The sequence below is a fragment of the Lichenostomus cassidix genome, chromosome 2 (assembly GCF_008360975.1).
Source record: "Lichenostomus cassidix isolate B80296 chromosome 2, HeHo_3.0, whole genome shotgun sequence".
Taxonomy (NCBI): Eukaryota; Metazoa; Chordata; class Aves; order Passeriformes; family Meliphagidae; genus Lichenostomus; species Lichenostomus cassidix.
Window position 1 is genome coordinate 2,883,631 of NC_139482.1, and position 24,707 is coordinate 2,908,337.

Here is a 24,707-nt window from a genome sequence, read left to right on the forward strand (position 1 = left end):
GAGGGTTGACCTGAAGAAAATTGCATCACATTTTCCTCCTAATTAGTGCTTTTTATCAATTATGCTAACTTCCTAAAACCTTTTAAGTTGTATTCACCCCTGCAGGGTGAAGCTTTTATAGATATTCTTCCCTAACTGCCCCTGGAACTCCAACAAAACCCCACCTTTCTGTTACCTCCTACCCTAAAATCACCTCGAATTTCATTTCTAAACTAAAAAAAGGCAACACACAACCATCCCAAAGCCCACACTGGTGTTCCAGCTCCCTGTCCTGCAGACCACAGCTCCGGGGAGGTGAACCCAGCATCCCGGGGGGATCCTGGAGTATCTCTTCCCATCTCCCGGGATGCCAGGGGTCTGCCGGGGGGGCTGGCGGCTCTCGGGGCGGGTCTTGGGCAGGTGGGGGCGGGCAGAGCCTCGGCTTTTGGCAGCATCACAACAGCTCAGGCAGCGCAGGAGCCGCGGCGGCTGCGGAGGATGCGAACTTTGTGTTGGATGCTGCTGCTGCTGCCGCCGGTGAGTGCCGCGGGGGGACACAGGGCGGGGGGACAGCACAGCTGGATCCACAGCTGGATGGCTTTCCAGCTGCCCCGCTGCACACGGGGTGGGGGAAAGTCTGCAGAAGCTGGGGAACTTTTCCCCTAACGGGGAGCAGGCAGAAAGAAAAAAAAAAATAAGGAAAGGATTAAAAAATGTGAAATGACACAGAGGTGTTAGAGGGGAGGAAAGGAAAAAATATCCCTGAGTTAGTGTTTTGATCTAGCTGCTTTCATTGAAATTTTCCAGCCTCAAGATGCTGTTAATAAATGTCTTTTCATTTCCATTCATCAGAATTGCACTTTCCAAAGGACAGGAGAGCATCCCTAAATCAGAACGGCTGTGGCAGGGCTTTGGAGGGACAGAAGGGGACAGGGTGCTGTCCCAGCTTCCTGAGAAAGACAACTTGGCAGAAGAGGGAGGGCAACTGAAAAGGAATAGTTCCTCCTGATGGATAGAGGACTTTTCCCTCTTTGAGAAGGCAGGGATGTTTTCAGTGCTGAAGGTTTTGACATCACCCAGCAGGAGCATGAACTGCCTCGTGTCTGCTGTGCACTGAGGGCAGCAGGTGAGGCTGTGCCTGTGGACATCAGGGAGGATAGATGAGCACAGGGACACAATCCAGACACAATCCAGGCACAATCCAGGCACATCCATCCCTCCCTGATCCCCACACTCCACTGCTGGCATTGCCTGGGCTGCTTAGAAAAACCACTGCAAGTGCAAGCACTGTCATTTCTCTTCTTTGCCCTCAATCCTCAGCCTCGGGGAAGTGTTTGGAGCTCTTCCTCAGGGTGTGATTACCAGGGACTCGTTAATTCAAACTTTAGTCATCTCACAGTGAGATGTTCAGCGTGGGCTGAGGTTCAGGCTCCTGCTGGAGCCAAGAGGGACAGAGTCACCTTCCCTTGGAATCTTCCATCTCATCCTGAGGAAGCCAGATGGAGTGAATTCTTCTCCAGGGCCTGCTTTCCCCTGTTGACATTGAATTGTGAGAGCCTAAATGGTTACATTTAGGTCTTGACCTTTCATTTTTGAAAGGTGAAAGATGGGATGCAAATTTTCACCCCTGCACAACCTCTGAATCTTGCAGTTTTCTCTGCATTTGCACAGATTTATATACAAGGGGTGGGATGTAGGTCCTTGCTATGCCAACCTCACCAGTATAGTTATTATCATGTGTAATTCTGTTCTTTTAGGCAAAAGCAGTCAGCCTAAAGGGTTAGACTGCCACAGGTAAACTGATTTTCCCATCTGGACCAGCTTTTTTACACCTCATAGAGGCACAACTTATTCTTGCAGCTGCCAGCAGATCCAAAGTGATGTATGATACACATCTGTGGGCTGCCATGCATCATTTTAATATCGCAGCATATTGCAGCAGGCTGTGCCCATAATCAAAGAAATTCTATGAATTGCATGATCTACACAGCGTTTGGCCTCAAACTGTTGCTCAAATGTGAATACCAACTACATGTCTGATCATATTCAGTGCTCTGAATGTCAGTGGGGTTTGTGTCTCAATCCAGGTCTCTTTGCATGCTCAGTTAAACAGTCAGGGAAGGTCTGAGACCCTTAGGATGTAGTGAGGAAATAATCCTTTTCTATTTCGAAGGATTATGTCAGAGCAGAGAAATAATTGCTGTATGGATTCTGTAAATAAGTCATTATTCAGATATGGAAATAAACCAGAGGGTTAATCCTGAAAACTTGCCCTGTGGAACTGAGTGCTGTTACCTCCTGTCAGCTCCACAGGGATGTTGCAGGATATACTTTGGTCCTTGACATGAAAAAAAATTGCCATTCACTGGTAAGTGACAAGGAACAGAGAACAGCGGAGGCTGAGATGCCTAAAAATGACTTTTCCTGTCTTAAAGAGTTCAGAGTCTCAGGAAGCAGAGGACAGGGAATAGAAAAGACTCTGCATTCACTGCTCTCCCTGCTGTGCTAAACTGCTTTCTTCCCAAACACCTGCATTTCCCATTTCTGGGAAGGGCTTCAGTGGGATCTAATGAATGGAGGTGAGAACAGCATCACAGATGGGCTGTCAGTGAGCTTTACATTCCCTTCAGCCAAACATTCCTCATGGAAATGGAACAGAGATCCAAACCCAGGGCAAGAGGCTGAGCTCCTGAAAACAAAGCTGGCTGACTAAATCTCTGTGTTTAGCTAATATTGGCTAAATCATGTTGCTTCCACCAACCTGGTCCCTGCAGACCTTCAGTTCCTCTCCACAGGGAGCTGGATGTGTGGAATAATCTCTATTTGGGTGTTTCTTTAGCCTGGAGGGAATGAATGGAGGGAGACAGGCAGTCACTGTCCTCATACAGGTGTCTGAGGGAGGTGGGAGGAATCCTTCCCTGGAACTGCCTGTCTGCCTTCACTGATCATTAAGGGAGGCTTGATGGGGGAATTTAGATTAATCATCTCAAATTAACTGTCTAAAATTAGGAATCTGGTCTAGAGCTACTCATTGAGCCTCCCTCAGTATTACTGGGAAGAGATGGAAACACTCCAAGAATACAGATCGACTGAGTGAATTTAATGATGGACTTTGACTTCCAGGTTTCAGGACTTGGGGATTAGGTGACATGAATCCCACCTGTAGGCAAAAAAATTATACAGAAAGGGAGAAATTTCTGTTTAATTTACAGGACTATTTGTAACAGCAGAAATTGAGGATCCTCAGTTATTAGTGCTCTGTTATTCAAGCGTCAGTAATAATTAAATGCTCAACCCAATTTAGCATAGAGCTGATAAATTAATTTTTCTCAAGGTAATACTAATTACACAGGGATTATAAACAATATAAATTAATATGGCTGTGTTGTCTCATAAAGAATGCCTACGAGTGAATAAATACAATGATCAACATGGATAAATATGTATAGCAAGTGCTGTTCTGTGTAAGGTCATGCAGTTAAACACAGTCATATAAATACAGTCCAATCCACAGAGGACCTTTCAAGCATTGCTCCAATGTCTTGGAAACAATATTGAAAATATATTCCTCTCAATGACTGTGAGGCAATCAGTGTCTCAGCTTCTCTTCTTCCATAGGTAATAGAGTTAGAGAGAGAAAACAAACACGGAAAATATCCTCTAGGTAGTCATTTTCAGCCAAAAAGACTCCTGGAATAATCCATTTAACTGACTAAAGAGAAAGATTGGAAAAGAGGCTTTAGCTTTGGGGTTGGAAGATTCTGGGATCAGAATTGTGTCAGAGCTGGAAGCTGAGCAGTGACCTCATGGCTTTTAGTCCAAGTCCAGAGTCCTAAACATGGCTTGGGGATGGTGGAAACAACTTAGATGGATGCTCACCTATTCTTACAAGTGTAATGAAGCTTGTAAAATTGGAGCTGACTTTTTTACTGCCTAAGAAATATTTATTTTTAAGCGTTTCTTTTCATTTTCTGACAGAACACAATACTACACAGATTGCATTATAACTATCCCAGAATTGCTTTTGGCCAAGGGTTGGACAGGAAGGTTTTTACTGCAGTGACTGGGAATGGAGCTATGGAATGGATAGGAGCTCATGGAGCTCGGGGTTGGCCCCAGATGCCTCCAAAGCACATGTGAAAATCCATTTCAATGTCCTGTGCTCCCCAGTCTCAAGGCTTTTTGATTATCATTTGGCTTTTTGGGAAGGAGTTAAGCAGATGGAAGGTTTTGATGAGATACTTTTGACAGAGTGGGTAGTTCATGAAAAAGCTGAGGATTTCTTTGTCAGTTATTCAACCAGTCTTCAACCTTTTCCTTTTTTCCATGACTCCTCCTCCTATAAACCTTTCACTTGAAGAAACATGTGCATTTCAGAGCTTATCCTGATTCTCCTGCTCTGTGCCTTTGGCATCCCTGGCCAATTTTCAGGACTAACAGACCATTTCATTCCACCCTTCAATGGGGATGCAGGAATTGTCTTTGCTGTGCTTTTCTGTATTCTAAAATTCCAGGTGAGTTTTAATCCTCCAAGGTGGGACTCGGTGTGAGACAACTATGTGTGAGGGACAAATCAAGTATTCAGGAATCAGAGTCATATCAGGAGAACTGGGGAAGCACAGACAGTGGGAATTGGGAGAACAGGATTGATTTCAGAGCATATCTGAGATGGGAATGCAAGCAGTGCAGACGGAGAAAGAACAGTGATGAATATTTTCAGTCAATGATTTATGGACTTGACGCAAAACCTATTTGTGAGGCTTTAGGATTGCAGGGCACTGGGAGCTAAAACAGAGCACTGGAAAGAGCCTTCAAGTTCCTGAAACCCTCTCATCTTGTCAATGAGTTCAGCCAATTCTTCGAGCTTTGATTAATTTCCAAAAAGACTGAGTGGCACTGCTGGCTCTTTGATCCTGTGGAATTGCTTTTTCGAAGGTGAATAATATATTCAGTGCCCAGCTTTGAAGCACTTCCCTTGTTTTCAGAGAGCATAGAAAACGTCCCTGCTTTCCCCCAAGTGTGCTAATGGACTTCTTAATGAGTGAAGGTCTGTCTCCTGTGTGACATCTAAATTATAGTTTTTCTACCCCCACAGCAGCTTAGGGGGTCCCATTTTTGGATGGACTCTCAGGGAAGAGTGCTTTTAATTCAATTGCACTAAGCATGGCATGAGGATGTTGCTAGAAAAGCTCCTCCCAGGGCTTGCTAAATCTCTTGTTGTCCTACATAAGTAAATCAAAGCCCAGAGTGTCATTACTTTGATTTTTCTGCGAGGATTTGGGGAAGTAAATAAACTACCACGGAACAGAGGAAATAGAAAATGATGTTATACTTGGTCTCAGTGAATAAGCCACTTGAGGTTTCAGTGCAATAACCTTACAGATGTGAAGAAAATGAAGTGTAATAGGAAGTGCAAGCCTGAAATCTGGCTCTGTAAACAGCTTCAGGTTTTTAGCATGCTCGTGGCTGTCATGGGTAATTTTCTAGTGTTCACTGTGTTCCAGGCAAGATTGTTTTAGTGGTAAGGACCAGGAGTCAGAATACCCCTGTGAATTTTGACTCAATTTGGTTCATAATGTTCAATCCAGTAAAAAGATCTTCGTGTTATGATGTTTGGGAATGCAAAGCTCAATTCCCTGAGGATTGTCCACAACGCTGCATGAAACCTCTCAAGTTTTATATCTAAAAATCTTGCAGTGAAGGAACCCCACGGTGATTTTCAGTGAGGGTCAAGCCAGGTAACTGCCAAGATGCTGGGAAATATTGATCCAAGAAATAGCATTTTAAATCAGCCTCTTACACTTCTTACTGTGGCAGACTGGACATGTCTGCCTCCAAAAGCTCTGCTCTGTTCTGGTTCCTAAATTTTCCTTTTTTATGGTGAGCAGGAGCTAATATTTTCCTACAAAAAAAATCATCTTTTCAGCAGACACCTCCCAGATTGCCATAATATGTCCCTTCACCAAATACAGAGCTCCTGCTTTCTAGAAAGCCCCATCACCCAGCCCTTGGAGGCAGATTAGAGCAAAAACTTTTCACTCAAGGCATTGTGAGGCTAATAAGAGAAAATAAACAAGCCACAGACAACACGTCACGAGTAATGTTGTGCCCACAAGGCTTTTCTTTAACTATACAATGGTTTAATGTCTTTATTTTTCTTAAAGCCCAAGGAAAACCAACAAATTGAAGCATCATCACTACTCTGAATTTCTTGTATATGTGTCATTTTTTCTTTTTTCTTCTGTCCAACAGTAGGATTACTTTCAGTAAGGCTGCATAATTATGAATTAGCAACACCAGCCTGTTTTGGCTTTTCATGGGATATTCTGTAGGTTACATCTGAAACAGAACTTGTTGATTTTCAGACACTGAAATGTCATTGATATTTAATCTATGAGTTGACCTATGATAAAAATTCTGAATTCCTGAGGCTGTAGCCCTGCCCACCCCAAATCCAGGAACCCAGAAGCAACCAAACCATGAGTTAATTTAACTGGGAGTTAACTGGGAGTTAATTTAACCCATCTCTCCTCAATGCTTTTTTCCTGAGACATTTCAAATGTCATGTTTTTTTTCCATTTTGGGTTATGAGTGGCTGTTGCTTTCAAGACTTTTAGCAGAGGACTCAGTGCAGATGGCAGAGCATCATCTCAAATTGTCATGACTTTTAAACATTAAGCCTAAGAATATTCCAAATGCAAAGTTTATCAGCTGTAAGAAAATCCAGGAATTCCAGAAAGTAGAGGGATGGCTTTTTTTCCCTGCCCAGCTGAATCCATCTTTATGAACTGAAAGAGTGAGAGATTTATGAAGCAATTATTTTGTTGCTTCTGCTCAGATAATCCATTTGTTGTGTAGGCAAATTGCAAAGTGAAATGTCTGTTTAAATGGAAAGTGATGAGCAGGGATCCTATTAATACCTGAAAAACTTCCTTTCAGAATTGAGTTACTCTAGTTGAAGAACAAATGTACTATTTTAAGAGTCACTCATGCTGATTTATAAAATGTATTCTGAATTACCCACTGGAGTAATATAATACATGAAAAAAGCACCATGTCTTAACTTTTCTTTTCAAACAGTGCCCTTAATCTTCTTTTTGTTCCAATATTAGCATGTATGAACCATCTCTGGGGCCTCATCATTAAAACAAGCCTGTCTATGCTACTTAAAAACCCAAATGTAGGCAGAATTTTTAAAGGTTTTGAAAAGATAAAATTGTCTTCTAATTTTTGCCCCTCAGCAGATATTATTGCTAAGATGGAATAGTCTGCCTAACTTCCAGAAAAGTTTCTGTGGAGGCTAAAACAAGTCCTGGTTTGTTTTCTCATGGAAAACATTTTGAAGGCAAATAAATCATTTTTCTGAGATGGAAAAGGCAATATAGAAGTGATGTTTACATCTGCACTGACTTTTCAAAGTCATTAGAGGTTAAAACTGCCTGCAATCTTCCTCAAAAACATCTTGGAAATTCTTCAATCCATGATTTTCCATTAAAATCACCACTAACTGAGCTCCTGGCTTTGTCTTGAATAGCAAAGGTTAGAAAGAAGCAAAGTCTCTGTTCCATTCCATATAAGACTCCCTATATCTTGAAGATCCCAATATCCCAAAAGAGATTTTGGTCCAGAATCTGAATTTTGTATCCAGTTCTCTGCATGCAGTTCAGTTGCTTTCTTTACTCAGTTGGATCTGAGTTTAATTCAGTTTCCTAAAACTGGGTGTGCAGAAGCATTTGAGACACCAAATGATGCATTTCAGACATCAAATAATGCATTTGAGACGTCAAATAATGCATTTCAGACATCAAATAATGCATTTGAAACTTCAAATAATGCATTTGAGACTTCTAAATGGGGCTGAAAAAAACTAATGCAGAGTCTACACGAGAAAACTGAGATACTTTCAGAAATCCCAAACATCTCCAACCATCTCTGGGTGACTGAGGCATCCTTTAAATTCCCCAGGGCTGCAAAAGAAGCTGAGATAACAAATCACAAGTAGATGCTGATATTGTAGTTTCTTTCTCAGAATTTATTTGCCTTTGCAGAGGAAATAATTTTGGGATTGTGTGGTTTGTTAAGAACATTTTCACAATCACAGGGGGTGAGGACTACAGGGGATATGGAAGTCTGGAGTGGGAGAAGGTCAAGAAAAATGCATGTCACCATATAAATGAGCCTAAATATCTGTACCTGAGTGGATGAATTTAGACCTTATTCAACAACTGCTGTCTAGAAATCCATTTAACTGTTTAAATGTACCTTAATCTGTGAGAGAAATAAATTCCTTAAGCTTCCAAAACAAGTCAATAAATTTTTCGTCATTTCTTCATCTGTTAAAATGGAAGCACCACCTCTGCCCAAGCTGTGTGCACATCCTCAGGTAATACATTCATTAAATTTTGAAATCCTTCAGATTAAACCGTGGCCAAGACAACCATTCTTTAAATAATTTTATTTATTTTTATTTGTTTTATGGAGAAGAAATATTTCTGTGGTCAAACTGCATCATGTATGTTTGGAGGACTTGAAGTGAATATTCCCATCCATTCTGATGGATTAATCCAATTTTGGCCAATGGACAAGTATGTGGAGATGCAAAACCTGTGAACTTCATTTCAGTTTTGTGGAAAACATAAGTGCAAAGGAAAAAGGGGTAAAAATGTCCAGATTGGAGAAGTGGTGCTTCATGGTACACTAAAGAACCCATATGATATGTGCACCCAGAAATATATTAAAATTAATAATTATTTGGGATCACAGATTCCTCCTGCTATTTACATGTTCTGTTTGGGAAAAAAGAAAAACAACTTTAGATGCAGTTTTCACTTTCTTAGACTTCAAACTGTAGACCACAAGGTACAAACTGGCTTTTCTCATTCTGATAATCACAGAATTTCTTGGGGTTTTTTTTGTCTTTCTCTCCCCAAGGTGACAGGAATCCATCCAGAATGCAAAATATTCCACCAGGTGGTCAAAGACGAGGCTCTGTGCTTGGAACACAACGAATCTGCTTCACCTGAGCTTACAGGTAATGGTGCTGATGGTCATTCCCTGCCTTGGGATGTCTCACATTACTGGAGTGTTTGATTTGTTCTTTGTTTACATCCAAAATTCAAAGAAACTCCCACAGAAGGCACTGAAGACCCTGTTGAGATTATAGCGTGTTGGGAATCATTTCAATCTGGTGAAAATGTTCTTGAGGGGAAAACACAACAACAAAAACAAACAAACCAAAAAAAACAACAACCCAAACCATCTCATGTTCTTAAAAATATTAAATTTTTACAGTTTTAGACATTATTTCTTTGCTTGGAAAGATTTATTGTGGTAGTGTTTAGGAGTCTATTACATTTTCAGATATAATTTTTGAAAACTGAAATGAATGTGTAACAGAACCTGTAAAATATATTTAGAATGCTCTGTAGGGTGTTGACTCCTGGTGTTTTGTCATTGTGGAAATCAGCTTAGAAATAACTCAACGTGAAATTTCAAAATGTTCAAATTCTTTCAAAAATTCAGTCTTTTTTTATTTTTTTTTTCTGGTCAACTTTGCTTAGAAAATTTGAATCCACCTCAGTGAGATTTTTCAGTTCCATGAATTTTAAGATGCTTATTTTCTGCAGAGGAATTACGAGACAAAGGTGCCTCATGCATTTGGTTGGGATAGAATTATTGAAACCACTTGGAATTCTGCCTTTAGCAGCCTGTTGAAAATCAGAGTCTAACCCTAGAATATCTCCTTTGTATTTCCAAACACTAATGTTTCATATTCCTCTTCTAGTTTCCTACTCTGTTTTAGTGGTTTTCCCTCACACACACTTTTATGAAGTCCAAAATACCTCTTGGACACATTTTGCACTTGGAACACACAGTAACCCATCCAAAATTATTATAGAATAAATCAGGAATTTAGTTTCTTACATGCATTACAGGATGTCATTCCAAGTAGCTTCCTCCTTAACACAAAAATAATTACATGATTTTGGAATCCTCTGTGTAGCAAAGGTTACATAGGGAAACAAAAATCCCTGAGAGTTCTGTTAAACTATTTAAAAATCTTTAACCTTGTCCACTCTGAGCTTCTCAAAGCTCCCATTTCCACCTTTTTTTTTTTTTCTAGATATGGAAAGACTTTAATGAAAGTCTGTTCTGGTATTTACAGCCTTTTCCAATATATTTTAATATAATAAAATATAATTAAACATTAGATAAGGAAATTTTTCCCAAATATTTCCTCTGGAGGATAAAACTAGACTAAGACAGGTAAAAGTCCACAGCTTGTGTTTCAGTTTTCAGGAGCTCAACAAGTCAAACTGAGGAATCCCAAATTGTAGAGTTACTGCTCAGCAGTTACAGAGCACAGAATCAGTCTGTGTTGCTGTTTTTAATGTAAAATATTTCCACATTATTCTTCTTGTACACAGCAGTGTCCAGTGAGTGTCACCAGCAGAGCCCAGGGTGCAATTCCTCTCATTTTGGAGCAGATGTGTAAAATGAATCAAGTTCTAAACCCCACTTTTTGTTTTTTCCCCTCCATGGTCTAAAGATCCTGGATTACTGAACAAGATTTAAATATTTATGGTGTCAACATTCATAGATAAAACTGCAGTTGTCTTTACAGAATCTCAGGTGATTTGGACATCACCAGTCTCCTGAAAACCCTGGCATGAAAAATTCCCTTTCAGCCTCTGCACTCAGGAATTTCTTTGATATAAACTGCAGAAGTCACTGGAAACAAAACCAAATCTAAAACATGCAGGTTCCATTCCTGCACAAGGTCACACAAATATGATTTTTCAACTCCTCACTGCCAAATAAAATAGATCTTTGGACCCAGCTCCTCAAATCTTCTCCAGTCTCTCCAAGAAGGACCAATTCAGCTGCTAAGTGTGCATGTCTAAGTGGGACTGATCTTACCTAGTTTTAATTTGACAATTAGCAGCCTAGCTTGGGCTGTAATCAGCAGTGAGAGCCAGGTATGTGCAGGGTGTGATTCATCCTGTCCTCGGGAAGAAGCCACCAATATTTGGGATGAATCAGCACTGGAAGTCACTGTCTTTTTCCACTGATCACAAAGGGAATGTAGTTGAGATTATTTGACATATTTTAGGCAATTAAAATTACAGTGAATGAATCAGGGTCTCTATTTTCCCTGGAAAATTGGTTATGTTGGGAATTTCATGCTCCTGAGGGTGATGTGAGGATAATGCAGTGGCAGATTCTCAGGACTATCCTGTTGAAAGCCAGAGAGTAACTTTGCTCAGCTACAGGCAAGTATTGCTCCCACATTTGATCTCTGGACAGCTTCAGTTTCACCTTGTCATCCATCACAGAGGCTGCAGAAAATAATAATGAAATACAAAACCACCTCCCAAACCAAACCTCTGCTCTGCATCCACCTTATGACTGCCTGGAGGCTAGTTTTGGTTACAGCATGATGGTTTTTTTTTTATTGTTTCAGGCACATTTACATGCTGGCAATGTTTCTGTGCTGCCCCCATACCCAACAGCCTGAGGTCTCAGTGTGATGCAGCTGTGACAAAGCTGTGATTCACTGAAACTCCTGAAAACCCTTTTTTAGGTTTGAAAACCCCACTCAGAGCCAGCAGCACAGCCTGTGTCATCAGCCAGCAGTCTCTGCTTTAGGGAACCTCATGAATTCCAGCCTTTCCCAGTGATGCTCATTTTTTATCATGCTGAGAGATGTTCTCCTAGTTTGGGATGAATTTAATTCCTTAGGAATTCCATTGCAAAAATGCCATTGATTGCCTAGAACTGGTGCTTCAGCCCTTATTTCCTTTAAGCCAGGGGAAATTGGTAGATTTTAAAGCATGAACTAAAGAGGTTAAGGCTGAATTTTAAGTCTCATGTTTTTCTGTTAGACTCTGTAATGAGTAACCTCAAGTAATGAGGAGGGAGTAATGAGAAATCTCAAGTGCTAATCCTTATTCAATATTTTTGTTTTGGTGGCTTTTGTTTTGACAATAGAAAAGAGCTCCAGTTGATTTGACTTTCAGATTGTGTCTGCTTGAATTTCAGGTACTTTCATGGGATAAGGAGGGGGAAAGTCCAGCTGGAATACCAAGTGGCAGCAAGGATGCACTCAAGGAGAAAAGGAAAACATTCCACTCCTTCATTTGCAGAGCTGCTGTGGCTCTTGCATGTGAATGAGCAGGAAAGCCACAGACAATCTCATTATGGGAGATCAAATGGGTGATGTTCTCTTTATTTTTATTTAGAGGCACTTTTTTTTTTTTTTTTTACAGGATGTGCCAGAGATTGGGATGGTTTAACCTGCTGGCCCAGAGCCACTTTTGGGGAAGTGGTTAAAATTCCCTGTCCACGATTTTTTGAAGAATTCACAAGTACACAGGGCAAGAATTTTTTCCTATTCTTTTTATCCTTAATTTATTAAAAATATTATAATTTGAAATGAATTGTAGTAGTTGAGGATTCCTTCATATTCCTTCATATTTTTCTGGTTAACAATGCTCTTATGTCAGTCAGCATTCAGTAATTATCCAAACACACATCTTGGCTCAGGGTCAGTATTGTCACTCTTTATTTTGTGTTATGCTGCACTGAATTGTTTCACCTCTCTAAAAATGATGGACAGCTGCACCATGTTGCTAAATTGATAAAGGAATATGCTGTAGAACCACTGATTTATACAATTGCACAATAATTAATATTAGAAAGCACCTCCTGAGGTCATCCAGTCCAATCCTCCAGCCAGACCAAGATCAAAACTTGTGTGGAGCTTCCAGTCTGGAGCAGGCAGCTCAGGGCTTTGCCCACAGTCCCCAGATATGATGTAAATGCACAATTTGGTCTCCTTAAGTGCATAATTTGGTCTTACGGAAGAATTGAAATTGCAGAGTTGATTTCCCAGATGAAATGCACAAGTCCCACTGCATCTTGAAATGATTGGGAATATCTTCCTCAGTTTTCCAAAGGATAGATATATAGAATGTTGTAACTCTACAGCTAATCTTGCTGAACATGACTCAACCTCTAAGTCCCCAGCTTAGGAAGCAAAGTGGGAATAAGAAATTGTGTTGCTCATCAAAACTTACAGAACAGCAGCTCCACCCTCCTGTAATTAATTCTCTTCTGTACTTTCCCTTTGAAGGTTTCCTTCAGAGGAACTGTACCCAGGAGGAATATTGGTCAGAGCCATTCCCTCCATACAGCATTGCCTGTGGGTTTGATGAAGGCTCCAGTAAAGGACCTGAGGATCAGGTGGGTGTTGGATTTCCTGCTGTCAAACATCTCCAGAGCACCCTTTCCTGAGCAGCTGGATGCTGCACACATCTGAGTCCGGTCAGAACCCAGTAATCACCCATTTTCAATGCTGAACTCAAAACTTTTAGGTGTATTAAGAGATTGTTTAACGACTTAGCTTATTAACATAAAAGGGTGAGCAGCAGTTGGCACTTTCCTCTCCACCCAAATGCCTCTTCTTGGTATTAATGAATAAACTCATGATTAGTTCACTTGCCCAACCTAACAAAGACTTTGGCTCTCTGACAGAGGTGATGTGAATCCTCATCATGCACCCTTTTGCCAGGGAATCCCTCCCCATCTGTCCTCAGGGATTTTTTCCAGGCAAAATTCCTTTGGATTCCCCCCTATTGATTATTTTTCCCAGATTTTCTTTGAGTCACAGAAAGATATTTCTTAACTTCATAGCCCAGTGGTCAACACACATCCTTAGGGGGGAACATTTATATGCCATTGACTATTTCCACACTTTATCTCAGGTGTTCAGTGGAGTAGGAAGTGAATATATTTCCTGTCTGATAATCATCATTGGTACTCAGTTAAGCTCCAGCAGCATTTCTGTCACATCCATGTCCTGATATGATTTAAATTTCCAGATTCCTTCTCATCATACTGGAGTTCATACCTGGAGCTTGATCCACCACCTATAAATAATAAGAATAATAAGAAACTTTGCACTTTGCGGAGGCTAGAAAGATAAACGCTTGAAAAGCTGAAATAAAGACTTTAAAACCTGCTGGAAATGATGTGAACAGTTCAGAAGGGATGTAAGATTTATAAAAGGATGTGTATTCTGGAGCACAGTTCTCCAGCCCCTATGGGATTCTCCCACAGGGCTAAACCCACTCTCCAGCTGGCTTTCTCCAAGCAGTCCATGAATTATGCTAAGCCAGGAATAATTTCTGGCTGGTCTAGGCTAAAATCAAGCAGGGAACTATATTTGTATTCTAACATGATAGCAGATTTCAGTACAGAGCTGCTGGCTGTGCTCTGGCTGTGTTTAGTCTCTCATTCCATTCAATCCACAAGGTTTGACCACAAAAGGAAGATAAGATCAGCAATCTCTGCTGCACTGCAAACAGAGGAAAGTGAGTAAAAATCCCAGTTGTATCCTAAGAGAACCACTTGCTTATCTTGTATGTGCAGTGAGCACTTATGATGTCTTCTTTATAAAGTGGTGTTTTTTAATCCATCCTACAAAAACAGAAGAATGAGCCAAAATAGTCCATTATTCAATTGAAGAATCTGTTTTCTGATTTTCATCTGTGTTTTGAAAATACTGTATGAAAGATCAGGGCTATTTCAGAGACACCAGGATGATTCCATGGCAGGGTTACAAGATCTATTTATGGATCTACTTAAAATTCCTGATCTGTTGCCTCAACCTAGAATTGCAGCCTTTTGGATAAACAGATTTGGGATCAATTAGAGAATAAAGTGTCCACTGGGTTTATGAGGAGGAAATTTACCCGGGTTTAGAGAATTTAATTTCTCAGGATTTTAAATAATTAGGTGATCTTTTAGTGAATCAGAATAAAATTTGCATAGTTAAAGCCAAGTAGACAAGCTTTATTTTCCTTAAGACATAGGATTAAGATTTCTTAGGATATGGGTCTTAACTGAAGACAAATGAAATATAAAGAATTTATAGTGCTACAGCAAGGAATGAACTGTTTGTCCAGAGAATTAAGGACTGTGAAGTGATTTTCTTGGTCTAACTTATCTCCACAACATGATGTATCTGTTTCTCGATGTTTCAGCTTCCTCATGTGCAAATTCAGAATTTTATTTCTCTTTCAGCTGTAGCTGTTAATGAAAATCAATAACTATTGAATCTGGCCCAGGTCTAAAGTGACAGATTCACCAATCACCCACCAGAATGGTTCAGAGTTTTTATGTATTGACATGAGGAAAGGTAGTTACTACTTATCACAGTTAATATTTTCATGTTGAACATGCTCAAAGGGGTCAGGAGAGCCTGGAGGATGTGAAAAATGTCTCCTGTGGAGGGTCAAGTAGGATTCAAAGGGAAACAATTTTTAGTGGTGGAGGGGAAATCCTGAGGCAGATCTTGAGCATGCAAACAGCACAGAAATGGTGGGACTGACCAGTGGGGGAAATGTATCCCAGTGGAATGAGCACCCCAGGATGTATCCTACAGACTGGGCTGTGTGTCTTTTTCCTGCAGAAATCCTATTATTCTGCATTTTGGCGTGTCTACACCGCTGGCTATGCAGCATCCGTGACTTCGCTCATCACTGCTCTAATTGTCTTTGCTGCCTTCAGGTAAATAGAAATGGGCTCTTTTCCAGGACGTCTCAAGTCTCATCCTAATTTCTCCCAGATCCTCTGTGGTTTTGTTTTGTGGGATTTTTTACGGTTATTTTCTAATCATTCTAAGACATAATGGCCATGGGTCCTTCTCTTCTCATTCTGCAGCCTTTCCCTTCAGAGGTTAAAACAATCAAACTGGGCAGTCTGATTTAATGACCCCATAAATGGAAATGCTCTGACCTTATATAATTATTAATTATAATTAGTCCTCCAGTGCCTGGCAGGACAGACTCTGTACAAAGTGTCTCATGCCCTTGATCCGAAAGTTCCTAAACTGTCCATTCCCTCTGTGAGAGGCCATTGCTTCCATAACTGAGGGCTATAGAAAGAGAATTCAACACATTTAAATGTCTTTTTGGATGATGTTGGATTTAGGAAGTGGATCTGGGGTTTGGTTGGCAGAGCACAGAGCAGTCTCAGAGGTTGTGGTCTTACAGACAGACCCTGGAGCACGAGGCTGATGTGTCCAAACCCTGGAATTCCTTCATCTCAAGGTAAAATGTGCACAGGGCAGACTAGGGAAAGGGAGTCACAGAAATGTTTGGGCTGGAAAATGTATTTAAGATCCTCAAGTCCAACCATTAACCCAGCAGTGCCAAGTCCATCCCTCACCCACAAACCCAAACACCACATCTCTGTGTATTTTAAATCCCCACAGGGATGGTGACTCCACCACTTCCCTGGGCAGCGGTGCAATTGCTTGACAATCCTTTCCATAAGGAAATTTTCCTTAGTATCCAATGTAAACCTCTGCTGGCACAACCTGGGGCCTTTTCCTCTTGCCCTGTCCTTGTTCCCTGGGGGAAGAGCCCAGCTCCATCCACCTGTCCCCTCCTGTCAGCTGTGCAGAGTCACAAGGTCCCCTGAGCCTCCTTTGCTCCAGGCTGAGCTCCTTTCCCAGCTCCCTCAGCTGCCCCTCACCAAATCAATGCAGTTTAGGGCAACTGCTCTGGCAGCCATCCCATAACCTGTGACTGACACCAATTCACTCCTCCCTTTCACCAGAGGGGGCTGAAAAGCCTCTTGCAACCTTGTTCAACAAAAAACCTTATTTAAAATCATTAAAAGGCATTATCACAATCCATCCCAAGAATCCCAGTTACTCTCTGTTTCTGGCATCTCCTTTAAATGTGTGGTGATTCAAGGACAGTGATGCTGGAGTTTTTTTAACTTAAACAGGTAACAACTGCTCTGCTCCCTCATGTCTTGCTCCCTCACAAATAGTGACAGATCATTTATTGCTTTGCAAGGTGTCTGCAGTCTTGTGTGCTCCTGCCTGACTTTGATGAAACCATGAAAAATTTCTCTGAAAGAACCATTTTTATTTTCTCTTTCCATGCCAGAAAATTCCACTGTACACGGAATTACATCCACATGCACCTGTTTGTCTCCTTTATCTTGAGAGCAATTGCAGTTTTCACCAAAGATGCTGTTTTGTTTGCAGATGAAACTATGGACCACTGCCTAATGTCAACGGTACTGAACTTCCCCTCTCTCATATCCTTGATTTAACATTTAATTCTTTACCTAAAGACAACATGGAGATCTTTTAATCCTGTTTCTCCTATTGCCAAAACTGAAATTTTAAAACAAACAACATTATATAATCCCAAAGACTGAGTGCTAAGGCTGCACCCAGCTTTGATATTTAAGGTCTGTTGACTCTCATGAAGCTCTAACAATCTCTACCAGTAAAGAATTTAACCCATAAGGAAAAAAAACAATATTTCCCTTTCAAAATTCTGAAGTCAATTCAAATTACTGAACCCCAAACCTACCGAAATCTTGCTATTTCTTCATTATTACATTGCAACAGTGAATTTTGCCTTTTTCTTCCTCTGCACTTCCAGGTTGCTTGTAAGGCTGCTGTGGCTTTCTTCCAGTTCAGTATTTTAGCCAATTTCTTCTGGCTCCTTATCGAAGGGATCTACCTGCAAACCCTGCTGCTGCTGACCTTTGTTTCCAACAAGAAGTTTGTGTGGTGGTTCATATTCACTGGCTGGGGTCAGTACTGCCTTCTTCTGTCAGTCAGACTTTCTGGTTGCTTGCAAAACTGGATAAATTCCGTGTTTTGAGGGAAAAGGAGATTCAAAAGGAGATTGAAAAAGGTCAAAGGTGCCACCTTTCTGAGGGAAGTTCCCATTCATGTAGAGCTGCTCCATCACAGCCACACCATTTTATTGCCTTTTTTATCTCCGTTTTTTACACCATGGTGGTGATTAATCCAAGCCTCAAGAGGATCTGTGATATGGCTAAATAATAGCCTAGAAATAGGTTTACTTCTTCCTTTGGCTAAAGAAGTTTGGGGGATTAAGTTGGCAGAATTCGACAGATTAATTTTAAATCATGTAAATCCAGGCCTAGGAATCAAAATTTCTTTTTTCTGTTTTCAGAGACTTCCTGGTTTTAAGGAATCTTTTGAGGCTATACAGCAATTGAAATTGTCTCTGATATTCAGAGTAGGAATGTGAAATACATAAAGGTTTCTTTCACTCCTCAGAATGGTTTATTGGGACCCCCAGATTCTCCCATGTCTCACCTTGGCAAGTCTAAAAAAAGGCACCCAAAAAGTAGTTACAGTGACATTTTTCAGCTTAAAAGTGAAATCCAAATTATCCTGAATAAATATTAATTTATCCTTCACCTTCAGATTTTTCGACTTTATTTAATGTAATTAAGTTTTTTTGGAGCTTTTCCAAATAGGACTGTGTGAAAGTAGACTCTCAGCCCTTGATTAATCATGGCAAACTTGAGATAAGAAAGCAAACAGCTCAATTAATAATGTGGTAATCCTCATCTCCTTCTGCAATCAGTGGAAGATCAGTGTAATCAGCTCAGATCTTAGGTGATATGGAGGTAAATATTCCTTTTCATTAATTAAAAAGCCAGCTTGAACTCAACACGGTCCCAGCTTAGAGGACTTGAGCAAAGGGCTGGCATTTGAAAGGACAAATCTCAAATGATACTTAGAAAGCTATTACCTACATTTCCACAGATTCATCAGTGAAAATGTCACCTGCTCCAGATTCGAGTCCCTTTTGTGGCAGCTTTGAAAGTCACTTCGTCTTTGGAAATTCAATTCCACAGAAGGAGAGCAAAAGCAATTTCTGGTTTATTGGCCTTCTTAAAAATCCCCAGTCATAAATGTAGAAGGATAGAAGGAGAAGGAGTAATAAAGTGAGGCTAGAAATCACTGGATCCTGGATTTAGTTAACTTTTCATGGAATTCTTAGCAACTGATTGGTCTAGAGTGATTAGTAGAGTGTTTAGGACAAAAATCTAACTCTTCCAGCTGCTGTGAAAAGAGTATTTGTTTGCCACAATTCACAAGATAAAAGAGCCCCAGCTAAATAAATGGTTACTCCAGCTTTACAAGTGCTTGTAGTTCCTGTCCAAACCTCCAAGTAATTCTTAGCATTTATTTCTGGAAATGTAGTTTCACAGCATCCCCTATTTTCCTTTCTTATGATTTCATTCTTCTGCCCTTTTAGTCCTTTTTTCCCTTTCCCAGAACTGCAAATTAAATTCTTTCATAAAGTTATTTAGAACTGTCTGCCCCATCACTTGACCTTTAATCCAACCTGCTGCACTGTGAACCCACTTGGAATGAAGTTTCCCTGGGCCATGATATTCAAACCAATTATTGTGTTCCTGTTGATTTGCCCAGGAGCTCCCACTGCTGTGATGTTTGCTTGGGTCCTCACAAGAATCCATCAGCAAAACACTGGGTAAGGCAGAGCTTGGAAGAGGAAGACAAAAACATCCAATTTTTTATGGTGTTCCGTTTTTTGGGGGTGCTGGTGATGGGGGGGGGGATGTATAAGGAAAAAAAGAAAGGAAAAGAATTCTCATGATCCAAAGTTGTGCCTCTAATTTTTACAACTCAGACATAAGTGAGAGAATAGTTTTATAACTTGTGATTTTTATGTCCATATATGGGGTAATAAAACCTGGAAATATCATATTGAAATTTCATTTAGTCCCCTAATGCCCAGTTTTTGAAATTATTGTCTTTCAAGAAAATTGCTGCCTCTGTCACCCATAAATTACGAATCCTAATCTCTTCAAAAAGGAACTTCCCAAATGAAGAACGTTGTCTTGTTAAGTAGTTTCTTCGTTTCCGTTTTTTCTTCTCTTTCCCCTTTCCTCTTTCCCTTTTCCCTTCCCTTATCCTTTAATTTCATTTCATTTTTGCTTTCCCTTCCATTTATTTTTCCTTTCACTTTCCCTTTTTCCTGACACTTTCCTTTTCCCATTTACTTTCACTTTTCCTTTCCATTTATTTCCATTTATTTTATTTAATCATTTAATATGTGAGCCAGATATAAAGATTGTTTGCCATAAGCTATCCTGAAGGTTTCAGATAATTTCACATCAGATGGAAAAGCTACTATTTCACACCTACCAGCTCAGAACTCAGGAGATTTGAGGAAGAAGTTAAGTTGAGATTGGTAAGAAGAGCAAGAAAGAAGCCTGAAAATACAAATGTATTTTTGGACTTTGCTTTGATTTTTCAATCTGTCATTCTTACTGATTACATTTTCTTGAACTGGACTACACAGAAAGCAGGGAATTTAAACAGTATTTAAAACTCAGTGTCCCCCACTTTCCTTTCCCGTGGCACAAGTGTTTTTGTGTGTTGAGGGAAGCTCCCAGGGCACAGATAACACAGCTGGCTTGGTTTGTTCTTTCAGATGTTGGGATGATGACGAAAATGGAGTTGTGTTATGGATCATCAAAGGCCCCATCCTGCTAACTGTATTAGTGAGTATTTTCATTTTTCCTTGAGCAGCTGCGTGGGGATAATTTTATTGAGTGTGTTTTTAAAACTGGTTCGTATGATTGGAACTTAAAACCAAAAAAAATCTCCCTTATCCACCAATTTATACCACCTAAATTTAGGGAGGGAGCAGTCTGTTATTTAGGTCTGTATCTGTTATAATCCCTGCCACAAACAATGAAGGGACATTCTTTAGACCTTATAAAATCTGTGTATTTTGTTCCATGTAAAATCTGCAAAGTTCTGACCAGAAATACAAAGCATTAATAGCAGACATAAAATGTAGCTCTACATTAATTCAACAGAACTTTCATCATATTGTATGCACAACTAGATATTGGTGGGAAAGATAATTATTCTTTCTAAAGCTATTGATTTGAGCTGAGAAGAGGTGCACATTGGTTTATAGCAGTGCAATTCCTAAAAGTGGGGATTTTCAGCTATTGGCATCAACTGAAGTTAGGTCCTGGTTTGCAGTAAATGTACAGATTTTGTCTTGTCTTTTCAGATTAACTTTATTATATTTATTAATGTGATCAGGATTCTAGTCCATAAATTGAAATCCCAAGAGGGAGGAGGGAGCCATTCAAGTCACTTTGTGTAAGTATTTCTGGCGTTTTAAAACTGACCTGTTCTACCTGCTAGAAGAAATTTTTTATGGATAGGAGAAGAGAATGTCCTACTGCTCTCCTGATAGCAAGAGAAATCCCCAGAAGAAATGGCAATGGGAACTTTCTTTTTCATCCCAAATATCACATTTTGCTTTTTCTTCAGGGGGAGAAGGGTGGGGTGGATGTGTTGGGACAAAGAGAAAAGTAAAATACAAAGGATGAAACTTCAAAAGCTTGAAAGTGTAAACACTAAATGGCAGGTGATGAATTCACCTCACTGCCAGCCCTTCCCACACAAATGGCCACATAAAAAGGCAGCTAATTTGCTTCCAATTCTTCCCAATAACAGGATACATTCTGTATCCAAACCTCGTCCTGGCTGTTTATGAACACTTTCACAGTCACTGGGGATCCCATGAGTGCAGTCAGGGAACCTTCCCAGAACTTCTCTGGATGCAATTGCCTCCGTTTGGAGCTGCCCTCTGAATTAAAAAATGTTCCACCATACAATTGCTGTCACTCATTCCGTGTTGCTGTTGAGCCACTAGCAGAGAAAAAGACCCAGATTCTCAGTGTGGCATGAAAAGAGAGCTTTATCATTTTGATTCCAACTTATATAGACTTTTCAGAGGTCACCCAGATTGGTCAGTCAGAAACCTCCCCCTAGGCCTGACTGGCCAGGCCTGAACTGTCCAAATCTCGAGACACTGTTTTTAATAACATCTAAACTTTATCTTTGTTTATAAAACACAGGAAAGAATTCTCATGGGAAAGACCTGTGCTAGCCACAATTCCGTATTTCTAACAGCACATTGTTCTTTAATTCTTGCCCTTCCAGGCGCCTTGCAAAATCCACGTTACTTTTGATCCCCCTCTTTGGGGTGCACTACATCGTGTTTGCGTTTTTCCCGGAGAGCACTGGGGTGGAAGCTCGGCTCTACATCGAGCTGGGGCTGGGCTCTTTTCAGGTAAGGTGGACAGCATGCTGAACAGCCCTGAGATGTCTGGTCTGAAGCACCACACTTCAGGTTGGTTATTAGAGCAGGATTTATTGGTGTGTTCAAATTCAGCACACACATTGCCTCTCACTCCTTCATGAGCTCTTCTGCTGTTTGCTTCTTTTTTATTTGGAACCTCTGAGTCAGACTTCATATTAATAATCATCACTGAAAAGAAACACAATGTCTACTTTTGTTGAATAACAATGACTGAATGCCATGAAGACCAGTCTGTGGATTGAGGTGAACTGATTTACAATTATTTCACATGTAATAATGATAAGAGGAATCATAAATTGGAGTATATGACAACCTACTCTGCCCTTACCCATTAGGAGTAGTGAAACAAGTTAATATTACATTATTTATTTTGTTGTACCACTATTCAGAGCAATAGCATGGATTTGAGAGGGTCAGAGCCTGTGTTTGGTACATTTTGTACTGAACAGCTGAGATATTTTTCCCTTTCCCCTGTACCCCACCACAACTTGTCCACATTCAAATGTGTTGCAAATGATCTCTTTTCCATGCTTTATCCAAGAGAGAATTTTTTAGGGTACAGCAAGTTAATCCTTTTTGTCTCTGTAGGAGGGCAATAAAATACATAAAATGTCACCAGTCCATTGAGGAATTTAATTCTGTCATGAAAACTCAATAAATAATGTCACATTGCCATAACTCCAACAGAAAGATGGAAAATATGCATTCTCTGTTGTCTTACACAAACTGTGAATGAAACCTAATGTCTGTAATTGATTCTATATTTTAAATCCTTATGTTTTTTCTCTCCCTACCCTCACTGTTCTAGGGTTTTGTTGTTGCTCTCCTATATTGCTTCTCAAATGCAGAGGTGAGTAGCAATTACAGGAGATTATCAAAACCTTTACAACTCGTAGTCCCCTCTTGTTTTTTAATTTCTTCTCCTATTTTCAGAACTGATTTCTCTTTGATCTGCTCCTGAAACCATGACATCCCCATATCTTTTTATTCCCTGGATACCTTTGTTGGTTTTATTTGTATTCATACAGTTCTGACAGGAGGACACAAAATAAACTTTGAAGCAATGATCTCTTTAAAAATGGTTGCTGAGTTTGCTGTCAGGGGACTTTTCTCCTGGTTTCTGTTTGATAGCTATCATGATGATGTCTCAGTGGAAACCTTGTAGAGCTCCTCACTTTCTCTAGGTATATTTTCTCCAAGTGATTTTCTTCATTTTGCCCTTCTCTTTCTTTTTCCCTTTTCCCTTTCCTCTTTTCCCTTTTCTTTTTCCTCTTTCCCCTTTTGTTGCCCTTCTCTGCACACACTCCAGCCCCTCACAGGAATGGCTAAATGGAGATGCAATTAAACCTACCCAATGATGAATAATTCCTAAAATATGTTACTTAGGAAAACAATTTCTAATGGCTATTTTGAGGCAGTGCTTTCAAGACTTCACTGTTAATACAGAATGCTCTACTTCCCACCTGCCTTCTGTACCACAGACTCCTTGCCAGCAGCCTTTTGATAACTTCAACAGCCTTTTAATTGCTTCAACAGCCTTCTAATAGCTTGCATATTGTAACTCACAGCACAGAAATCCAGTGGGTGTTAAAAACGGGACAGGCAGAGCCTGATCTGTGCCCCCCAGATGAAGCTGGGTTGGCTTTTTTCCATGTTTCTTAGGGACAACTGCTCCTGGAGTGGCTTGGCCACTCATTATCACTTGGCAGTGCATCTGTTATGGTTCCTGGAATCATAAAAATTAATTATTATTTTCCCGTTCTGTGTTTCTCCGGTTTTACATCTCTGTGACAATGTGAGAGACTGTGCTGCTGCCAGGCAAGGTGTTATCTGTGTGGATTAAACTGAGGAGTGCTGGAGGGCCTTGATTTTGTTGGGATAGTGATGGAATACTGGATGGAATGCTGAACTGGTGCAGGAAATCTCTCTCTGATTTATTAGATTCTTGGCAGATCCACAGACCCATCTGTAAAGCTGCACACAGAAGCTGTCTCTGTGTCTGTGAAGTTAACAGGGAGAACAAAGGCAGGATAGAGGCCACCAAAATGATAAATATTGTCAGTGACTTTCAAGGAGCCCTGATGTCCAAATGCATTTCTGCACACCATCCTCTGGATTTTTGCAATTAAATCTGTTTCTTTTCAAAAGGAAGAGGGGCAGAGTTCAAGTTCTTAAAAAAATATGTTAAGGCTAAATCTTGACTTCTCTAAGCTAAATACTCAGGCAAAATTTTTGGTATATTTTCCCTTCAATATTCATTAAGTCTTAATCTTCTCTCTGTTTTAAACTTCCTGTAGGTCCAAACTGAGCTGAAGAAGCAGCTGTGCAAGTGGCAGTACCAGGAATACCTGACCTTCACCCACAAACACGGGACCTTGTCCAGAGAAACCAGCCCTGTCAACTACGTCACTCAGTTGTCACTGCTGGACAAAATCAGCCCCAAGAGGAGAACCTCTGTGCTCCAGGATGGTGTCACCACTGTCTGAGCTTCTCTGGAAGAACAAGTTGCTGTGACATTGCAATGTCCCACCTAAGAGGTGGCCAGCTGGATCCTTTGTGGCTTCCCATGGTGTCAGGAGCCTTCTGTAAATTCCTTGTCCTGAACAGGAGCTGTTTTTCTCATCTGGTACAGATCCATATCACAACCCTGGTTGTCTCTCTCTTGAAGCATAAAATCTCTTTTTTTTGTTGTGAAAAACCAGACTTTGAGCTAGAGTG

General features: G+C 40.4%; 1 protein-coding gene across 1 annotated transcript; it reads left to right on the forward strand.

Annotated features, from left to right (window-relative positions):
- Positions 1-474: 474 nt before the first annotated feature.
- Positions 475-24,707, forward strand: LOC146440719 (vasoactive intestinal polypeptide receptor 1-like). Its single transcript, XM_085053933.1, has 13 exons — positions 475-516; positions 8,911-9,010; positions 12,249-12,356; positions 13,115-13,224; positions 15,455-15,552; positions 16,944-17,076; positions 17,451-17,604; positions 19,268-19,328; positions 20,295-20,364; positions 20,889-20,980; positions 21,830-21,959; positions 22,798-22,839; positions 24,287-24,707. The coding sequence occupies exons 1-13, from the start codon at positions 478-480 to the stop codon at positions 24,473-24,475; spliced, it is 1,326 nt and encodes a 441-aa protein (XP_084910059.1). The 5' UTR covers positions 475-477; the 3' UTR covers positions 24,476-24,707.